Source organism: Squalius cephalus (genome assembly GCF_949319135.1).
Source record: "Squalius cephalus genome assembly, chromosome: 21".
Lineage (NCBI taxonomy): Eukaryota > Metazoa > Chordata > Actinopteri > Cypriniformes > Leuciscidae > Squalius > Squalius cephalus.
Window position 1 is genome coordinate 8,779,532 of NC_137142.1, and position 20,923 is coordinate 8,800,454.

General features: G+C 36.7%; 1 protein-coding gene across 1 annotated transcript in view; it reads right to left on the bottom strand.

The window, feature by feature from the left end:
- Positions 1–20,923, bottom strand: part of LOC307148928 (CUB and sushi domain-containing protein 1) — an 838,966-nt gene that overhangs the window by 254,655 nt on the left and 563,388 nt on the right. The window contains exons 4-5 of the mRNA XM_079854872.1: positions 13,828–14,022; positions 11,364–11,571 (exon numbers count right to left, since the gene is read on the bottom strand). Of these exons, the coding sequence (XP_079710998.1) occupies positions 11,364–11,571; positions 13,828–14,022 (403 nt within the window). The remainder of the gene's footprint in view (positions 1–11,363; positions 11,572–13,827; positions 14,023–20,923) is intronic.

Sequence of the window (20,923 nt, forward strand, 5' to 3'; positions counted from 1 at the left end):
ACTAACAATTCATTAGCCAATGGCTGATGACAGATGACAGACATTATTTAGTCGCCTAGCATGAAAATTTTGTCTCATATGCGAGTGATTTACTCGCATTGAAGAGGGTTGCCCTGCGTACAGGGTTAAGTTCCTGTATGGTTCTTGTGAAATTAAAAAGTTAGTGATGATCATTATAAGTTCTTCAGATCAGTATATTGGTCTCCAGTTTCTAAAGCAGCGGCTGCTGTTGTTGTTGTTGTTGTTGTTGCTGTTGCTTCTGCTGTTGTTATCATTGTTATTATTATTATTATTATTATTATTATATAGACTAGATCACCACCTGATTAATTATTATGCTGGGTTTATGGAAGTCATAAATAAAGATTACGTTGAGCAGCTGAAAAGATCTAAGGTCTTCAAAGAGAATGGCCTTTATTTTATTCACAAGTTGTAGCCAAATTTATTCAAGCTCTGGCAACAGAGTCAGAGAGGTCAAGAGAGCAGGCCCACTTTGATGACTGCTGGCAATAACTGCTGAAAATCAAGTCCACAGACAACACCATGAGCAGCACTGGCAGAGGGGGGATTTAAAGAAAAAAAGAATTACATGAATTGCAGATCAGTGTACATGTTCTTTTAAAACTCTTATGATTGCTTCAAAAAATCAGTGAGACTTACTTTTGGCATTAAATATGATTTATTGCATTTGAACAGTATTAATAGAATAGTTTTTGTGGATAGTGGTAACAGTGATGATTTATTTAACTCTGGTTTAATTTGGATGATTTAAACTGGTTACTTTTGTTGTTTATGTTAACTTTTAAATTGAATGATGTTGTCTGGGGGTTGGGCAAAAGGAGGGAGGGATGGTGGTCAGTGCTTGGGGTGGTGACTGAAGGCGGTGACTGAGTTGTTCTGACATCACATTTTTACGGAAGTCACAATGGCTTGTGAAAAGCCACAGCTACTTTATGCAGGCTGTGTGCATTTGTCTGTGGATTGACTTTTGAAACTTGTATGGTAGTTGCATAGCCCCTAGACCTCTGTTATCATGAAAAAAGCCAGGAAATTTTATTTTTGACAATATGGGACCGTTAAATCTGTGGCGGAAGAAAGTTCTGTACACAAGAGGCTTTCTTTTAAGACACTCCATGGCTGTTCCTTAATTATTTAAACACTTGCTTTGCTGTACTGTTGTATATAAATAAATAAAAACATCACACTCTCAGTCGTGCAATATGGCTCTATAGTCTATATTGACTGAAAGTCTGTCTGGTAAATAAATAAATGTGAACAGATACACACCAGGATAGAGGGCGTGGATCTGCCAACACATTAGATCTGACTGGACGAGCAAAGTTCAAATCCGTTTGCATGTATACGGAGTAAAAATGGTAAAATCACTGTAATACACAGTTTCACTTAAATGTACTTTTATAAACAATTTGACATTGACAGAAGAGACAACTGAGTTTTTTCCTCCTAATCGATCAAACTTGACATGGCAGGTCAGCCAGTGTCTTTCCGTAAGGCCTTTGTTCTGGAAATTGCTTTGCAGAAGTCAAAGTAATCAATAGGTTTGTTCGGAAGATAAGATGATGTACTCTAGCTTTCAAATCCACCTGTCAGCTGTCCATCTCTCAACCAAACCCTGGTATTCATTATTTCATGGACATTATACTTCCTATTCGAGTCAATGCAGATGAATGAGCTCATTTATTTTAAAGGGGAACTATGCAGGGTTTTTTTTTTTAGCTTAATTTACCTTAACTGAACAGCTTCGGAGTTATTGGAATGGTTATATGACTTTTTTCGGGTTGAATGGTATTTCAAGGCTTAAAGGCTTAAAATTAATCTGTTAAAATCATCATACAAAGTGACCAAGTATCTTCAGAAAATGTGGACTAAACCGCTCAATTCATATGTATTAGTTTTATAATATTTTTATGAACTTTTGGAAGTGACAAAGTGGCAGCTGTGTGGACTGTCAATGGAGGGACAGAAATATCTCAGATTAATTTAATTTGTGTTTTAAAGATAAACAAAAGTCTTATGGGTTTGGAACAACATGAGGGTGAGTAAATTATGACAGAATTGTAATTTTTGTGTGAACTAACCCTTTATATTTTGTCTCAGTCTGGCATTGATTGGGAAGATAATATCACAAGAACTTCACAATGTTGCCAGCACTGATTTAATTCTCTGCCTGCATCGGGCACTGCGTGTGAAGAGACTGCTCTTCCTCTCAGCTGAAAGGCAGAGGAAGCCTGTAATGTAACCACCTGAGCCCTAAAGGGGGTGAAAAACACTTTCAGTACATAACTCGTCATAGGCTTCAGTACAGCTCTACAATTGTCTGGCCCAAACTACAAACAAAACATTAGACAATAACCAATAGAGCCTGTAAGTCAACCACTCACTTGCCAAAGCTAGTAAAAGCACAGTTTTAAGAGAGGATCTATGTACATTCATTGTTTCTAGAGACTCAAATAGAGGTCCCATAAGAGTCTTCAGCACTAAGACCTAGGCCCCGTCCACACTACTGCGTTTTAGTTTAAAAACGGAGACCTTTTGCTACGTTTGCACCTCCCGTCCACACTAAAACGGCAAAAACGGAGACCCAAAACGGAGAAGTTTAGAAACGCTGCCGACCCGTTTTTCGTTTTGAATCTCCGGAGTGCGTTTTAGTGTGGACGGGTCAAAACGGAGGACTTTAGAAACGATGACGCAGAGGCTCACGCTCGGCTCTATGATTGGGTGTCATCAGTCATGGAGTACACAGGTAATATTCAGTAAACTTCACCCGCTGGAACAGTTTCTTACAGTAATAAACTGCCACGTCTCAGGCGCGGCTCGCGCAGTAAACGCGTGCATGCCAGATATAGAACCGACGCCTATTTTTCATGCGACACGTGTTGGAAGCGTTTCCAGGCAAAATAGAATAGGAAAAGATGTAATTTTTACACAATACATATTAATAAATGACATTTTGATGTTTGAAAGCATTTTTTTACAGTCTATGTCTAAAAGTCTCTAGGTTTACACCGGCACGCGCATGCCCAGTGTTGGTGAATAGTCACGTGATCCGCGTTTTCAGTCGTTTTAATGTGGACGGAGATCAATTCTAATACGCTGCTAAAACGCTGGTGTGGACGGAGATCGTATTCGTTTTAATTCTCCGTTTCTAAACTAAAACGCAGTAGTGTGGACGGGGCCCTAGTCCCAGGTTGGAACAGTAGACCGGTGAGGGGGGTTCACTCACCTCTGGCAGGTGAGAAACTTGATCACCAAATCATGTTTGCCGAGAGAATGGCCATCTATTGGCACATGATTCTCCAAGATAGCTCCAACATAAACTTTCCATTTTAGCACATTCTTAGGTGCAGCATATAACTACTCCACCCTCTCCAGAAACCATCAATGTTTGGGCCATTTTGGTGCAAATGACCAGGTGGAGAAGCTGTTCCAATGGAAACGCTGCTGGCCATTCGTGAGCAAGCACTTCCACCCACAGAGAAATATATTGGACAGTTAGCGGTCTCTAAGGGGAACAACTGGTCCACGTCCACATTTATCAAAAACCTCCTATATCCTCAACATTGTCTCACTCTGTTCCCCTGGCAATATGCCTTGACCTGATAGAAGGTCTGTGCTGTAATTCAAATGGCCAGACAAGTGCACACATGCAACGGTACAAGGTGTTGTACGTCCGTCTTTACAAAGGAAGAGACGGACATAATCTGATCCAATTACTGCCATGTTATCTGTTTCAATAACAACATTGCAGTTGTTCATCTTTGAGAAAAGCTTTCAGAAAAAAAATTCACTGTGAGCCAACCCATACCAGTCCCATGGATGGATGTGAGAGAGAATTTGCTTTTGAGTGATAATTTTTGTATGGATTTTTGTATGTGATATAGACACATCCCACTGGTGAACCCAAAAGACAGACCACAGCTGAAGCGAGGCAGTCGCCTTACAAATTGGATTGTATAGTAGGGATGTCCCGATACCACTTTTTCACTTCCGATACCGATACCGATGCCGCAGCTTTGGCTATTTGCCGATACCGATATCAATCCGATATTTTTATTTTATTCTTGAACTAATACTAATAATAATAAAATATATGGAAGCACTTTGCTCAATTAGCCACATAAAAACATCTCACTCAAATGGAGAACAAATACTTCTCCAGTATATAGTCCACAACAACAGCTGATAATGAAAGACTGCCAGCCTTTATTCAAAAGACCTTGAGATATGTTTGGTAACCTGAATGAATTTAAAATTAATTTGCTATATTTCAGATAAATATATTTGTTTCCTTAAAATTTTAATTAACTTTAACTTTATTCTCATCTGAATTATAAATAATTTATTTCTGTATAAAATAATACTACTTTGAAAAACAAATTTGATTTTCTTTTTTATTCAATGTAGAATGTGTAACTTAAAAATAAACAGATTAGTGCTCTGTTTTAGGACAAGAAATGAAAACCAATGCAATGATGAATGTCCAAAAGATGAGATCATTTTTGCTTTTAAACAGCGTGTATGTGTATGTGTGTGTGTGTGTGTGTGTGTGTGTGTGTGTGTGTGTGTGTGTGTGTGTGTGTGTGTGTGTGTGTGTGTGTGTGCGCGTGTGTGATTTTGGTTGGGTGACAGTTACAGTTTGACAAAAGCACAATGTTGTGTTTTACACAAATATAAGTACACTTTTTGCAGTTTTAATGATGTCCTGTATGAAAATGACGGAGTATGTTTTTATGTTTCCACTGTTCGATCGCGCCCGTGCCTCTCTCTCTCTGACACATACACACACTCCAGCATTGCAATCTTGACATCGCAGCCTGGTCATTTTGCTGCGTTCACACTAAACGCGAATAGAGCGTCAAATTTGCGTCTATCGCGTCTAGTTCGATGCTTGAACAGTTTGAATCCATTCGCGCGTCCAAAGCGAATAGGACGCGCCGCGCGTAGAATGATAAAGTGAGCGTTTGAAGCGATATAGACGCTCGTTCAGAGCTAAGGCGGGCTACAGATTAGGTGTCCCTAAAGAACCCGCATATGCGCGTATCTAACAGTAACGTTAGTTCCGTATTACATTAATTAATGTGCACGTGAGATTTATTTGTTTTTATACCGTGTATTCTCTGTGTAAATCCATGCACCGAACGTACGTTCAGTACGAATACGTACCGTTCCACCCCTAATGGGTATCGGATCATAGGTATCGGATAATTTTTTTTCTCCCCTCCGATATCCGATCTAGCGTTTTGGGCCAGTATCGGCACGATACCGATGCCGTGGATCGGATCGGGACATCCCTATTGTATAGCTGAATTTTATCGCCTTTAACACCAATCTGAGATACCTATGAGGGCTTCCCGTTCGCTGGGATGATTGGACAGCAAACACAAAGCAATGAACTTATCCTCCCTGCTCCGGCAATTGTAAGGGCAGAGATGGAGGGTGTTACATTGAACAACTCTGAACTCTGAACTGGGGCCAGTCCCAGCTCTGCTAGAGTTGCTGCTGTCCTGGTAATGTCTTTCTACTAGGACGTGGTTCCTGTGGGTTCGGCAGAGGCTTATGCTTAGGCCATGGACAACACTGCTTCAAAGCCGGCTTAGGTGTCTTTAATGCAGCCAAAACAGTGTTGGAGGGGACTTTGGCCAGACTCTGACTCGAGGATAAGCAAGATCATCTTGGCTGGGTAGCAGCGCTGCTTCTTATTAGAAAAAATGTGAAAGTGTTGCATGGCTTGGGGCTGCTTCTCAGCATCTCCCAACTTTGGCACACATCCAAAGCGTGCACACAGAAAGCCGCCTTATAGTGCGTGAATAGACAATTATGTTCTCTTTTGCATCATCTTGCACTTGAAAGACAAATTTATCCTCATATACAGTCGGTTTTGTCTTAAGTGCATGTAAACAGTTGAGAAAGAAAATGCATGTCTATCAGTATATTCGATCCATGCCTACGATCTTAAAGTGACAGCAGCCTAATATACCTGCTACCATCTGTATCATTAATGTTAATCAAACAACAAAAGAAAAAGAGAAAATCACTCACTGATCTTGACTGAATAACCTTTGTAACATTATTTTATTTATACTGTTAGATATTTATGTATAATTTGTACCTGAACTTTCTTCAGTTGTATTTCTTGTGCTATTGCCAATTTGATTACTTGTTCTTATTTTATTACTGACAGTTTAATTGTCTTTGATAATGTTTGAAGTGTATAGTAGTTTGGCAAGTTGTTTTTGCTGTGGTATATTTTTTTGTTCTGTCGGCTGCTGATTTTTGCTCATGTTATTCAGCTACAACAAAATGTTTTGCGAAAATTCTGAATAAATACATTTGATATCAATTATTTTAATTTTTTTACCTTATTGTAATCGAAACTGGGAATCGATAAGAATTGGAATCAATCAACAGATTCAGAATCGATAAAATTATGAATACAAAAAAAATTATACCCAACACTAGTGTAGAGTCAGAGAGTATAGCACAGGCTATCTGGAGAGCAGCCCAAGCGATTGTTGCTATAGTTCAAAACAGTTCTACAATAAAGCATCAAATGCAGGCTATGGAGCAACAAATCAAATAATCGGAACATTGTAATGACTCTAAAGACATAAAAACATATAGTGCCGCCCATCACATTCAGCAGCATCAGACTGAACATCGATCAGGGAATAAGTACTCACTGCCCTTTTGGAGTTGTTTTGATTGATTTGGCATCTCAAAATATATGCAGTGAGATTTCTGCGGTCAAAATATACTGCTCATCCCATTTAAAAAAACTGGCCAGGGTTTCTTTTTAATGCCACTGAAATGGGATCAATACTGAAAATGCTTCTGAATGTCATGGAAGAGACTCGGCCTAGAGGCTGCTCACTGAGCCAGTGTTTCAGTAATCCATATGAAATCATAGCAGACCTGTTTGTTAAATGCCATAGCTGTGCCTGTGAGGCTAGAATAACTTGCTGCACTGTCCCCACACCTGTGTCACATGACCATAAAGCTCTCAGACATCCTCTTGGACAGGAAATGTTACTTAAACTCCCAAAAGTGTTGGAGAAATAAATACAGGGAAATCAATACGACTTCGATAGCACAGCACCTATACTTTTCCAGTCTCTGATGTCTTTACATTACTGCATTTACATGCAAGGAACAACCAAGAGCATGTGTTTGTGTGTACCTTACTTGAAATGGTCAAACATGCATATTTCTACATACAGTGGTTGTGTCGTAGCTGAAATGTATTTGGCAGCCCAAAGCAGAAAAGTACTTTATAATCCTTTATATGGGATTCTTGGGAGATTGTACCCAAAACTAGTGAGGGTGGCCAATTCACTACCAACTTTACAACTATACAGCATGTGGCATTGTTAATGTAACTTTGGCCTTTGTGTACTTTTAGTGTAATTAAATCTAACTCAATTAAATCATACATTTAATTGATGAGCAAAAAATAATAAATTGAAAACATTTATGCTAAACATTTTCTGAATATGCAAAAAAAAAAAAAAAAAAAAAAAAAAAAAGTGTTACAATAACACAACACAGCCTTTCCTGCAATGTTCAACATTACCATTCACATTTGGATTATATACAGAATGAGATTATGTTGCAGGTAAATAGAATGCTGCTGCTGTTTTAAAAAATAAAAATCCTGATATTAGCTTTCTGATCCAGTGTTACCGTGTGCTGCTATTTCATCACCAGCCTTGTGAAGTAATGTCATTGCTCTCTTACAGCAAGTTTGTGTAATTTCAAGCCTGTGTTTTGGTGAAGAGGAAAAGCAAATTATTTGCGAGGGTGCCAATGCGACTACACAGCCTCGATGCTCCACACATCAAGAGCGAGGACATGTTTATTCACAGAGCTTGAAGTTAATAGAGTTCAGGCAGAGCCTTCTGTACAATACTCTCTCACTAGGATATGATTTACAATTTGGTCACAATTGCAAACCTTTGAAAACAGAGAAGCATCTGATGAAAGGAGGCTGACAGAAACAGGTGAGGAGAGAAAACAAAGGAAAGCATTAAACCATGGAGTGGCAGTCATCGAGTTGACAGCTGCAGGGACAAATTCAAAGAGTCACAGATAAAGTAATATGTTTCCTAAATTATCAGTGAGATCAATGGTATCTCATTTCCATCGGAGGGTATTTTAGATCAATATCTGAAAGACAGACAAAGCCCTTTTCCAATGAGACTAGTTTGCCATGTGGAGTTTAGGTAAATGTGTGTACATTTCTGCAAAAAGCAACATAAAACCACCATACAATTAGTCCATAAACCTGCAGAAATATCCAGCATGCTGGTTAGAGCTGGTATAGTCCTGGCCTAGCAGGTGGACAAGTGGGGCCATGTTGTTCTCAAACAAAACTGAGCTGGTGTAGCTGGTCCATCAGCACTCCCACTTCCTATGCACACCAGTGGTCTGGTGGTCTGACTAGCACACCAGCAAACCAGCATCCCATTATGGTATCAGCATGCAAAACATACCTTATGCTTGTACATAAATTTATACAATGTATGAAAACATCCATTTCAGTCTATTCTTCTGTCGTGGAGCTTGACAGTCCTTAAAAACTATGAACTATGTCAATGTATGGGGAAAAAGCAGCATAAAGGTCCTTAAAATGTCTTGTTTTTGTTTGTCTTGAAAAGCAGTTATGAGGGTGAGTAAATAAAATGCTTTCATTTTTGTTTGAATAATTGCTCCTTGCAGTCTCTGTAAAAATGAAAGGGATTATTAAGTTCTGTTTTTCAGTCAACTCATCCTTTGAGAAATTGAGTCCTGTCCAGATCAGAATGTCTCTGATTGGGGTATATATTTTCCTTGTTCATTTTGACCATCAAATTCTGCAACTTTCTGACAAAAGTCTGTGTAAAATAACAATATGGCTAAGTAAAAAGAAAATTTAATCATTAACAGAGAGTTCAATACATGCAGTACACATTTCCCGAATGTCTTTGTTATGTCACCCATTTGCTTTAATGATAGCAACAATAGAGTTATAAAAGTTTGTGCTGAACGTGATGATCAAGTTATCCAGTATGATTTGAGTTCCAAAGGGCATCTTATGCATCAATGGTAGGGATGTGCCAAAAGCCAATAATGGCTTCAAAAACGAATAGCGTACTGTATTTTACCAAATAATAGGAAAAATATTCAGCAGACACATTCACTCCTTGTGTTTGCTGAATAACAGGTGAGCCGTGGATAACACAATATTATACTGTACATGAACCTCTATAATCAAGTGTGAAGTGAATGAGTGTAAACTCTCTGAGAGAAATGAGCACAGCACGATTGCAATTCAATTAGAAATGTTGCCGTCTCCATGATACTAGGCAACATAATACTGTTTTTCTACTATTTGATATGTCTATTTAAATGTAAGATATGAAAGATATGTTTCCCTGTCTCACTCTCTTCTGGGGACGACAAGCATTTATGGATTCTTTGTAAATTGTTCAGATTTGCATTTAAATGCATAGTAAAAGTTGTTTAAGCAATTTTCAACCACTAAATATTTTCTTTCAACTTTCATGTTCTATAATCAGCTAGTTTATATAAAGAATAAAAAAAGTTTATATATATATATATATATATATATATATATATATATATATATATATATATATATACAGTGCTATGCATAAGTGAATACACCCATGCTAAAGTTGACTAAAAAGAGGAATAAAAAATCATATTTTGGAAATTGAACGTAATGCCTTAATTTAAAAAATTAGGAAAAATCCAACCTTTAAGGACACCAATTTTCTTTGTGAATGAATAATGTATCGTATATAAATAAATGTTCTTCCTTAAAATACATGGTGCATAAGTTAGTACACCCCTATGTTAAATTCCCATAGAGGCAGGCAGATTTTTATTTTTAAGTATTTTTTTTTATTTTTATTTTAGGATACTATGCATCCTGATAAAGTTCCCTTGGCTTTTGGAATTAAAATAGCCCCACATCATCACATAGCCTTCACCATACCTAGAGATTGGCATGGTTTTATTTCAGTTAGCCTAAAAGCTAGTTTGATTTGCATTGAGAGATGATCTTATGGAAAGTACCCCATGCCAATCTCTAGGTATGGTGAAGGCTATGTGATGATGTAGGGCTATTTTAATTCCAAAGGCCAAGGGAACTTTATCAGGATGCATAGTATCCTAAAAAATTAAAAAAAAAAAATACTTAAAAATAAAAATCTGCCTGCCTCTATGGGAATTTAACATAGGGGTGTACTAACTTATGCACCATGTATTTCAAGGAAGAACATTTATTTATTTACGATACATAATTCATTCACAAAGAAAATTGGTGTCCTTAAAGGTTGGATTTTTCCTAATTTTTTTAATTAAGGCATTACGTTCAATTTCCAAAATATGATTTTTTATTCCTCTTTTTAGTCATCTTTAGCATGGGTGTATTCACTTATGCATTGCACTGTATATATATATATATATATATATATATATATATATATATATATAAACAATAAACTTCTAAAACAATTATATATATATATATATATATATATATATATATATATATATATATATATATATATATATATATATATATTATTGTTTTAGAATATATTTAAATATTTGATATAATTATAAAGAATAATTGTATGACCAATATAAGGCATATGTGGTAAGTGAAAATTATGAAGGGAACAGTATTACATTTAAAACTGGCTTCTCATGTAATTTGAAGGATGTCCGGCTTAAGCCCCACCACACTTCTGGTTTTATCAGAATACAGATACAAATTATTTTGTGACAATTTAAAAGTACCTCAATTTCGCGGGAAAGTCACAGACTTGGCAACACTGCATCTGACCTTTTTGATTTGTGACCTACAATACAAGGCGTTAAACCTTATACTAAAAAAAAAAAAAAAATATATATATATATATATATATATATATATATATATATAAATATTTTTTTTTTTTTTTTCATTTTATGCCATAACTACTCCCCATAGAAATAAAATAAAAAATAAATAATGTGTTAATGGGTTTTGTGATGCTTCTATACAAAGCACTTCATTTTCTGTAACTGCACATCCAGGCAATAAACAATCCCACTAATAATAACTTCAGAGACCCCAATCCTGTCTGAGTCAGTATATAAAATCGCAGATGTTGCTTTATTAACCATTGTAACTCAAATGTCATTTAAAAAGCAAATCTTGTCTGAATAAAGCTACAAAAAGAGTCGCTCCGCAAACTGCTTTTATGAAAAGGATCCTATGATGATGCTGCTCAACATGCCTAAGATGAAAACAGTTTGTGATGTAATGAAACAACAGAGGCCAGTTTACTCACCATATTGATGGTGCTTCTGTACCACTGATCTCTAGAAAGTCATATCTATCTTCTAGTTGGAAGTCTGTGAAGACTAGGGCAATGGTGTCTCCCGGCTCGGCAAGAATACTCCATGTGCAGTCAGCATTGTTCTCATACTCTGAAGGGAAGTGTGGACTTGATATTGTCCCTGTTGTTCCTCTTAACGTTCCCCCACATGATCCTTCAGCTGAAAAAAAAAATAGCATAAAAGTTCAAAACTATCAAAGGTACAATTAGTCAATTTAAAACTATATAGAATTCAACAATATTCAATTTTTAAGGTTGCAATTTGTTGACTTCTCTTTCGCATCTCATCATGATTGAACAGACAAACAAATACACACAAAATTATGTTAAAATGCCAATCACGGCAAGTATCCTCGTAAACACAGTCAAGTTATGTGTTAAGTAAACTTAAACGATTGGGAGAAATTTGGATGTTTGTCAGCAGGGCTTTAAATTTACTTTTTTGCTCACCAGCCACTGTGGCTTGTGGTTTTCCAAAGTTGCTAGCCACTCAGCATTTTCACTGGCCACAATTTTGACATCAATACCATGGGGGGAAACATATAGATTTTTTTTTTATATTATCTTGCTGTCATCGCTACCTGACATACAGATCCATTATACATTATACACATGTGTTTTCTTTCTCAACTGTTTACTTTCACCCCACCCCCAGACATAACTGCCTGTTTATGTGAATACTCGCCAAGACCAGTATTTTGACATTATTTTGTGTGTATTTGACTGTTTAAGCACAATAGGCAGTGAAAAAAAAAACTAAATTTCGTAGGCTGAGAGGCGGCTTTATCTGCGTGCTCTTTGGGTATGAGCACAAAATCTGCGGGAATGAGTAAAATTATGTGCAATAAATGCAATCACATGCCGAAATTCAAGCCCTGTAACAACAACATTCATCCAAAGAAAATGAAACGAGTGAGTGAGGGGAGGTGGGTGTAACTTGGGTTGTGTGTAACTCGCTGTCAGAGAGATGAGAGAGTGAGAAAGCGCAGCTGGTATCGTGTATTTATTATGGGGAAATGAGTATTGGAAGCGTTTCAGATATTTCAGTATCAATACGTATCGAAAAATCTATATTTTTTACAACACTACATTGCACTTAGTTTATTATTTCAGATGCCTTCTTAAAAGACTACAATTAAAAAATGTACATATTATATATAAAATTCAACCCGTCAAAGTGGCTAGTAGAGTGACTGTGTTACACGCCACTGCAGAAATCCACCCGCATTTGACGGATTGGCAGGTGTTAATGTCGAGCCCTGATTTTGTATAAAATTCAACCTGCTAAAAAAGGCTCGTAAAAGTGACTGTGTTACATGCCATGCTAAAATTCACCAACATTTGGCGGGTGTTAATGTCAAGCCCGTCAGTATAGATCTGCACATTAGGTCTTAAAGGGACAGTAGCCTAATATCTTTGTTGACCCAGGACGAGGTATAGGACTGTGCAAGCTTTGGGGGTGTTGATGGACTTAATCTACATTTTGATCCTCCTTTCTGAATTTTTTGTTAAATGTTTTTTATTATTATTATTATTATTATTATGAAACTTACTTTTAAGTGTTGATAAAAAGATTAAAAAAATTAAGGCAAAAAGCTAGAATATTTATTTATTTAAAGCAGAAGCTATGTTCTTTCTTTTGATATATTGCATGTTCAGATATTCATACAGCAAAATATTCTGTGGGCCATGGATTTTTTTTTAATGACCAAAATGCTGGCGATGGCTGGCAACTTACTTTTTTTTTTACACTGGCGGGGAAAGAGAGTTAAACGATAAAAGAAAAAGAAGTAAAAATAAAAGACACTCACGATTCAGTGTTATTTTAGATTTATTTTATACAATAGGCTACTGTACACTGCCTATTAAAACATAATTAAAAAAAAAAAAAATGCAGAGAGTAAATGAAACACTGTGTGCACTATTCCACAGGAAATATGTTGTTGTCATATTTGCATGTGAGGTTATAAAGTGTGTTTGTTTATTTTATTTAATTATTAAAGTCGGGCCATTTGTCCAGAGTGTTTCTGCGCATATGGTCTGAGACGCTCCAGTCTCCCCTCAACCCTACATAGTAGGATAAGCTGTTTAGAGAATGGATGGATGGGTGAATTTTTAAGTTAACGTTGTGTACAAATGTCAAAAAGGTGATTAATATTACTTGGTGGTTCATTTGTCAAACTGAAAATGGAAGGTCAATTTGAGCACACTGCATTGGGGGATACAGTACCCATCTTAGTCTTCTCTGTTTAATACTGATAATTATGTCATACATTATCCATTAAAGTATACTTTATTACAGAAAATGTAAGAGTAGCATGTTTTTGCAAGAACATGTATAGTAGCCAGAGCATTCCATGACTGTGGAAATCCTACTTTTTAACCCATCCATCCATGTAAGCAAATAGCATCTTACCTCTACAAAATGGTGCTGGGAAATCCCATGATGCACCACTTCCTGGGCTCACTATACACGTGAGCACTGCATGCCCCTCCAAAACATATCCCATCACACAACTGTAGCGGATCTTGTCGCCAACGTTGTACCTGGTCCCGTGGATAATCCCTCTGGGTATCAACCCTGGATTTCCACATGTGTGACTTGGTAGAACTGGAACAGAAGACAGAAAAACAGGTCAGAAGTAAGTTTCTGCATCATGTTGTGCCTTTCACTCTTCTCTGTTTGTTCTTCTCATCATCATACACATACTGAGCTAAGCTCTTGAGATGTCTGTCTCAGTGCGATTCTTCGCTATGAAGCGTGCACATCTGAAGCTGGCCCAGCACTCATTCAAGGGACTGCGGAGAAACCCCCACATGTTAGTCGTACGCTTCTCTGATCATGATGCTGTTTGAAGGTAAGTATTTCATGTTGACAACACAATCGCAACATGAATGTGCTCTGTTCATCCGTGTCAACTGTTCAAACAGAATCCATGCAAAACATTTTAAGAGTGAAAAATGTAGCAAGGTGAAATCTTGACTCATTTTTTTTTATTTTTTTTTCTCAAAACATTTTAAAATAGAACATTACTCAGATTACGATATAGAACATCCAATTATATCGTACAACAAAAAGAAATGTGCCAGCATATGCTTGTGCCTAGAATGCCTATTCATAAATCCGGCCCTGAGTGTAGGACATATACTGCACAATAGGTGAAAGGGGGTGGTTAGTTAAAGATATGTAGGGGTTCCCATTTTGAAAATCTGCTTAGGGCACCCAAAATGCTATAGGGCCGACCCTGCTGTATCCCATCAGAGTTAGAATAGCTGTGTTAAAGGGAAAGTTTCCCCTGAAAGTAAATCAGCCTTGGGGACTTGTCAGCCTAATGAAAGTTGGGATGCAAGAATGTGCCCTACAGCATTCATTTTTACTGACACGAACATCCAAATTTAGTTTGATTGTTCAAGGTACAGTATTTACAGTTTGGTACAAAATAGATTTATTGTGGTGGCACCTTTTACACAGGCAAGCACCACACATATTTCAAAACAATTCATAAATCCAATTGAGACATTAGAGACAAAACAAGAAATTATTGGATTGCGGCAGAGCAAATTCAAATCTGTATCTCCCACAAGCACCAAGGTTCAACATGCCTGGAACTGCTAGGCTACAGCATCACCATGTGAAGCTCTGAAGCGCTGCAATCTAATGGTTCACCGTTAGAATGGTGACACGTTAAGCCAGGTGTAACAGACATTTTCAACAAATAAAGGCTTAAAGTTTCAGTCTGTTTCTTACACAAACCTATCATATTACTTCAGAAGACTTGAAAAATAAATTATACAAGACAAATGGACTGTTTTATGGTGCTAGCATGGTGTTTGTTTGTTTGTTTTTAAAAAAGCTTGTTGAAGAGTCATTTTGGGGTGAACAGGTCCTTTCTAAATTTAGTTAGTCCTAATTAAATTTTCATTTCATACAATATTAAATATAAAAAAAAAAAAAAAGTTGCTTATGAAGATCTGAATTTGTTAATAGGCCATTTTTACCTATTGATACAATCCTAAATATATGTTATGAAAAAAAAGGTGTACTGACACAATAGTGTAATTTGATGAACATGTTCATATGAGACTTTGATATACAAGCTTTATGAGTCATGGGAGGGTTCTTGAAGAAACCGTTTCTATTTTCAAAGAAACCATTGTGATCATCCAAATATGAGAGGTGCCTGGAGGAATTGGCGTAGATGTTATATAACCCCTGTGGCAACTTACACATCTAAATCTAGAGCTGACATTTAAGAGATGAATGTTTATTCTGTTGCATTCACTGATAAAACTGCTGCAGAATGTCTCAGGATTCTGTCTTTCTTGATGGCATTGGTTCTTAACAGTGCTGGGGGTAAGGCATTACGAGCAATGCAAGTTACATAATCAGATTACTTTTAACAAGTAACTAGTAAATCAACTCATTACTTTTGAATTTACAATAAAATATCTGAGTTACTTTTTTTCAAAAATGTAACGCAATGTACTGTTTTCTCATTTATTGACTCATACCATGTCCCCATGTTGAGAGAAATTGTAAGGTGCAGAGGCGTTGTGTGCGCTGTGTATAAACATGATGGTTATTGCAGTTCTTAGCATTTACTCATCTCAAGAAAACTGATTCAGTATTCCTCAAAGTGAATAAAAACAGTGAAACGCGAACTCTGAATAATTTGCAAACCTGCAATAATTAAATGTTAAAACATTCTTATTAAATGTATTGTTTCTTCGTTCTGCTAGAAAATAGTCCTTGAGGTGTTGATTAATGTTTATAGTTGGCCTCATTGAGTGCTGATGAACAGGTGTTTCACATCACTGCTGTATACTGTGTCTTTTAGGATGACAGGGCCTGAGGGCAACTTCATTGACCAATCAGCATCAACGACTAGAAGAATGTTTTAAGTTCATGTTTTAGATCTCAGTACATTGAAAAGTTGGGTTTCATGGTCGGTGTATTACTGCCAAAACTTTCTTTTGATGTTTTGGGAAAAAAATATGAGATCAACACATTTGATAAACATTCAGTGGAGTTGGTGGTTGCAAAAAATAAATAACATTTCTTATTCATGATCAGATACTCAATGACGAGGCAACAATGAAATGTGAATAAGAAACAACAACAACAACAACAACAAAAAACATTTATTAATTCTTCACTCAAATGTCATCAATTTGGCCTTCACATATGATTAATCAGATAATAAATCAAATATTTACCAAACTCCCTCTGAATCCCTCACAGCAGGCTACATTGTCAATATGAAAATATGATTAATGAAAAGAGCTATTCCAGAAGACTGGGATCTCAGTAGGCAGACATTTCCGCAACAAATTATTCTAGATTAAATCAATTGCAAGTCCTAAATGCTTAAAATAGAGCAGCAGACAGACAACATTTCCGTAGGCTTGGATGTTCCATCCTACATCTACTGGGACAGAGCTTTTTGACTGGAGCTGAGCGCATTATAACTGCAAAACCATGAATATGAATGTACAGTTGTGCCAAAAAGAGCTATAACTGTGTTGACGCATCTTGTTCCAACTAAGCCATGTCAGCCTAGGACACAATTTTGAGGTGATTTAAATAACGTGATACCAAGTAAACCATGCTTGTTTAATTTTGAATTTAAATATTTGTGTAATTCTGCTAATGACGTTGCTAAAACTCATTAGATGCATCTAAATGAGACACAAAATACATAAAGGGCTGACTAAATAAAATGAACATCCTCCAAAATCCAATTTCTCAATGTGTCTCCTTTGAATTTGCTGGAAGGGTACAGGCAGGACATATCCTACAGGTACATTGTACTCCCAAATCAAGATTTGGTCAAAAACACCTGTCAAAAGAATTTGAAGCTATAGCTGTGTTCCAAAAACTAGCAAGCAACTTCGGTGCCTAGAGCCTGCATCCTAATTGAACTCCAAACTCAATTTGAGATATGCAGAACATCCAACAGTGTTCACGGGTCACACAAATAGCACTTTTCACACAAAACGCACTGGAAACTTGATTCAAAAACAGGTGGCGTTAAATGAAAATTTTCCGTCATTGAAAAATCTGAAGGCTGTCTGTCATTTTAACAGATTACACTGAGGGTGATCTATTGTAACTTGTACCTGTAATTCCCACGCCTGTCCGGTTGGTGGCGAGCGCGCTGCAGTGTGGCAGCAGAGCACGAGTTCAGTCTCCAGAATAAGGGGCTGTTTACACAACACCATTTTCAAATAAAAACGTAAAACTTTTTTCTGTGTTTTGGCCGTTCGTTTACACGACGACAGCGTTTTGGGTGCTTGAAAACACAAACTTTTGAAAACGGGTTTCAAAATGCAAGTTTTTGAAAACGGTCTCCATGTAAACAACAAAAACGCAAATCTCCGAAGACGATGACGTCATGCACATGCGTATTACGTGTTCAGTCTATAGTGTTTCATCACCATCTGGCCTGGCAGCAGAATACAGAGTTTTTAGTCGTTTTCGCGGATTCGTGTGAATGGGGATCGTTTTGACAATGGTGTCGTCTGTACGCGGAAAACTCGAAGGAAAAACTTCTCCATTTTAAGCATATCGTTGTCGTGTAAACGTACCCTAAGTCTGTCTAAGCTGATGTGTTTGATTACACACAGACGAGCACCCAGTTCAAGTCCATTTTATATTAATAAAGTTATAACGCTTATATAATTAAGTTTCCAGTTCATTTGGTTTTAAAACTGGCTGTTTTAAAGGCTGTCATAAAAACTTGACAGATTCATTCAAACGTACATTAAATATTAAAGAACAGTAAAAAATATGATTACGTAATATAGTGCATATATTTAGAAAATGCTATATATTATATTATTCTTTTCATAATATAAATAAATGCATAACCTATATGCTTGTCCTGTAAATTTGTGAATATAAATACAAATATGAACGAAAGCAAAAGCTATTTAATGACTTATTATCATTAAAATATGAAAATTAAAATGTGGGTAATAATATATTATGACCGAATTTTTACGATCCTGTTTGTCAAAATGATGGACAGTGCCAAGTCTAACTGCTCAAAAGTGACTTAAACAGAGGTCTTGACCACTTTTTGGCCTTCCATCCACACTGAGATGGCGTTTTTATTAACAAAAACAAAGCTTTTTGAAAACGCTCTCCAAAGTGAAAAAAACTGAAAACTCAATTTGAAAACTCCGTTTTGCATTGTAGTGTGGACTGTGAAAACGGAGGCATTTGAAAACGATGATGCATGTTTAGTCATATGACGCACATTGTACAGACAGATATTCATGTTTATACCGGTATTGTGCGTGTTACTGTATGTGCTATTCACTTTCACACAGTTGCTAAATATGTTACTTTGAACACTCTTCATATCACAGTTCAGGGTTGCGTTTCCCAAAAGCATCGTAAGCCTAAGTTTATCGTAGAACACTTGCCACCAATGGTTTCTACGATCAACTTAGGCTTACGATGCTTTTGGGACATGCAGCCATGCACAGATGACAGAAAATTTGCTCAAACTTGCTTTCCTGTGGCAAAACATGAGAGCAGTTGCATTTTAGACCAAACATATAATGGATTTTATTATATTTGCAGCGTCTTTAGAAAGCCATATGAAATTAAAAGTTCAACTTTAAAAAAATAATAATAATAATTTCACCGCTCTGCATCTCATGTTTTTAATAAATGCAAAAATGCATTCTGTGTGAACAACAACTAATACTCTAATAAAAAGAGCGCACACACATATTGAGTAAATAGTAAATTTATAATTTTTGAATTTTTTATTTAATCTGAAAGTATTTTATTTTTATAATCAATATTTTTCTTACATCTTGAATACTTTTTTTCTTGAATGGTATTTTTTTTTTGTGAATCCCTTTCTATTATTCCTCAAACACCCAGTGAGGTACAAGAGCATCAGTAGTGCTCTTAGAGGCTCAGTGAATGACAGTTCCGGCACTGATTACTGTCTCATAAGATCAACACCTAATTGAGCCTCTCTCTTCCTGTGACATTGAGAGAGATCAATAGAGTAGTTAAGGGCTGACACTGGGCCTAAAACCCATTTCCGATTTCCTTCATCGGAACTGAAGCGATGGATGAGAAAAGTTGAAACCTCCTGGCAGGAGAGGGACACGGATCAGGAGGTGCAGAGAATCTGCTCAGAGGGGAGGTGTTTGGGCTGTGAAAGTGCAAAGGTGCAGAGAAGAAAAATCTAAATGCCCCAAACATTTGACCGCCGTCTTGAGGGACCACAGACAGAGAGGGAGCGACAGCAACAGTGAGATAATGGGCTCAAACCCATGGCTCGAGTAGATGCACTTCAGAAACCCAACACCATTCATTGAATATAACAGTCAGTCAATGAGATTTAGTGAGAATATAAACAGCACATTAGAAATCGTTGATTGCACAACAAATAATCATTATCTGCCCTTGGAATGAGTTGTAAAATTACTGTCGTTATCTATTTAATCTGTCATGGTTCCTTTCATTTCATGTGGTTGAATGCATGATTCTGATCAATTGACAGATGTTCAAAGATGCTGTCTAATTTCTATGTGCATGACTATGAAGTAGTTTCTACGGAAGCCCTGAACCGCAACGTAAAAAAAAAAAAAAAGCTGTAAAAAAAAAAAGCTATCATTTCGAGATTAAAGTCGAAATGTTTTGAGATTAAAGTCGAAATGTTTCGAGATTAAAGTCGAAATGTTTCGAGAATAAAGTCTTCCGTAGAAGTTGTGTGTGTGTGCTTGCCGTTATTTCACATTGCCGCACAGGCATTCATGCGTGTGCGCGCGTGTGTGTGTGTGTAAATACATGCGCTTGTGAAGTCGAACTGCCGTCTATAATAGACACTGTACGTTCTGGATACATTTTAAGTGCATCATTCTGTATCCAATCATTTGACCGGATCCCGTGATTTCCTCAAATATAATAACCACTGGTGGTTGAGGAAAGATTCCCTGAAATGATTGTAAAGCGCTTAAGTGTAGGCCTACAGTAGACATATGAAAGCGCTATATAAATGCCTCATTCATGCATTCATAAAGCTGGATATCTTGATCCAGTCTGACAGTATATTTTATAAAGTCCTATAGCCTAATGTCATGTTGGTAGACCTGTAGAATATCCCTTTGTTGAAAGCCCAGATAAAAGTAAAAAGCTATTTTGTGTAGATCCAGTTTACACACACACGCACGCACACGCATGTATACCTGTGCGGCAATGTGAAATAACGGCAAGCACACACACAACTTCTACGGAAGACTTTATTCTCGAAACATTTCGACTTTAATCTCGAAACATTTCGACTTTAATCTCGAAACATTTCGACTTTAATCTCGAAATGATAGTTTGTTGTTGTTGTTTTTTACATAATTATTATTATTTTTTTACATACTTTTTTTTTTTTTTTTTTTACACATACTTTTTTTTTTTTTTTACATATATATATTTTTTTTTACTTTTTTTTTTTTTTTTTTTTACGTTGCGGTTCAGGGCTTCCGTAAGT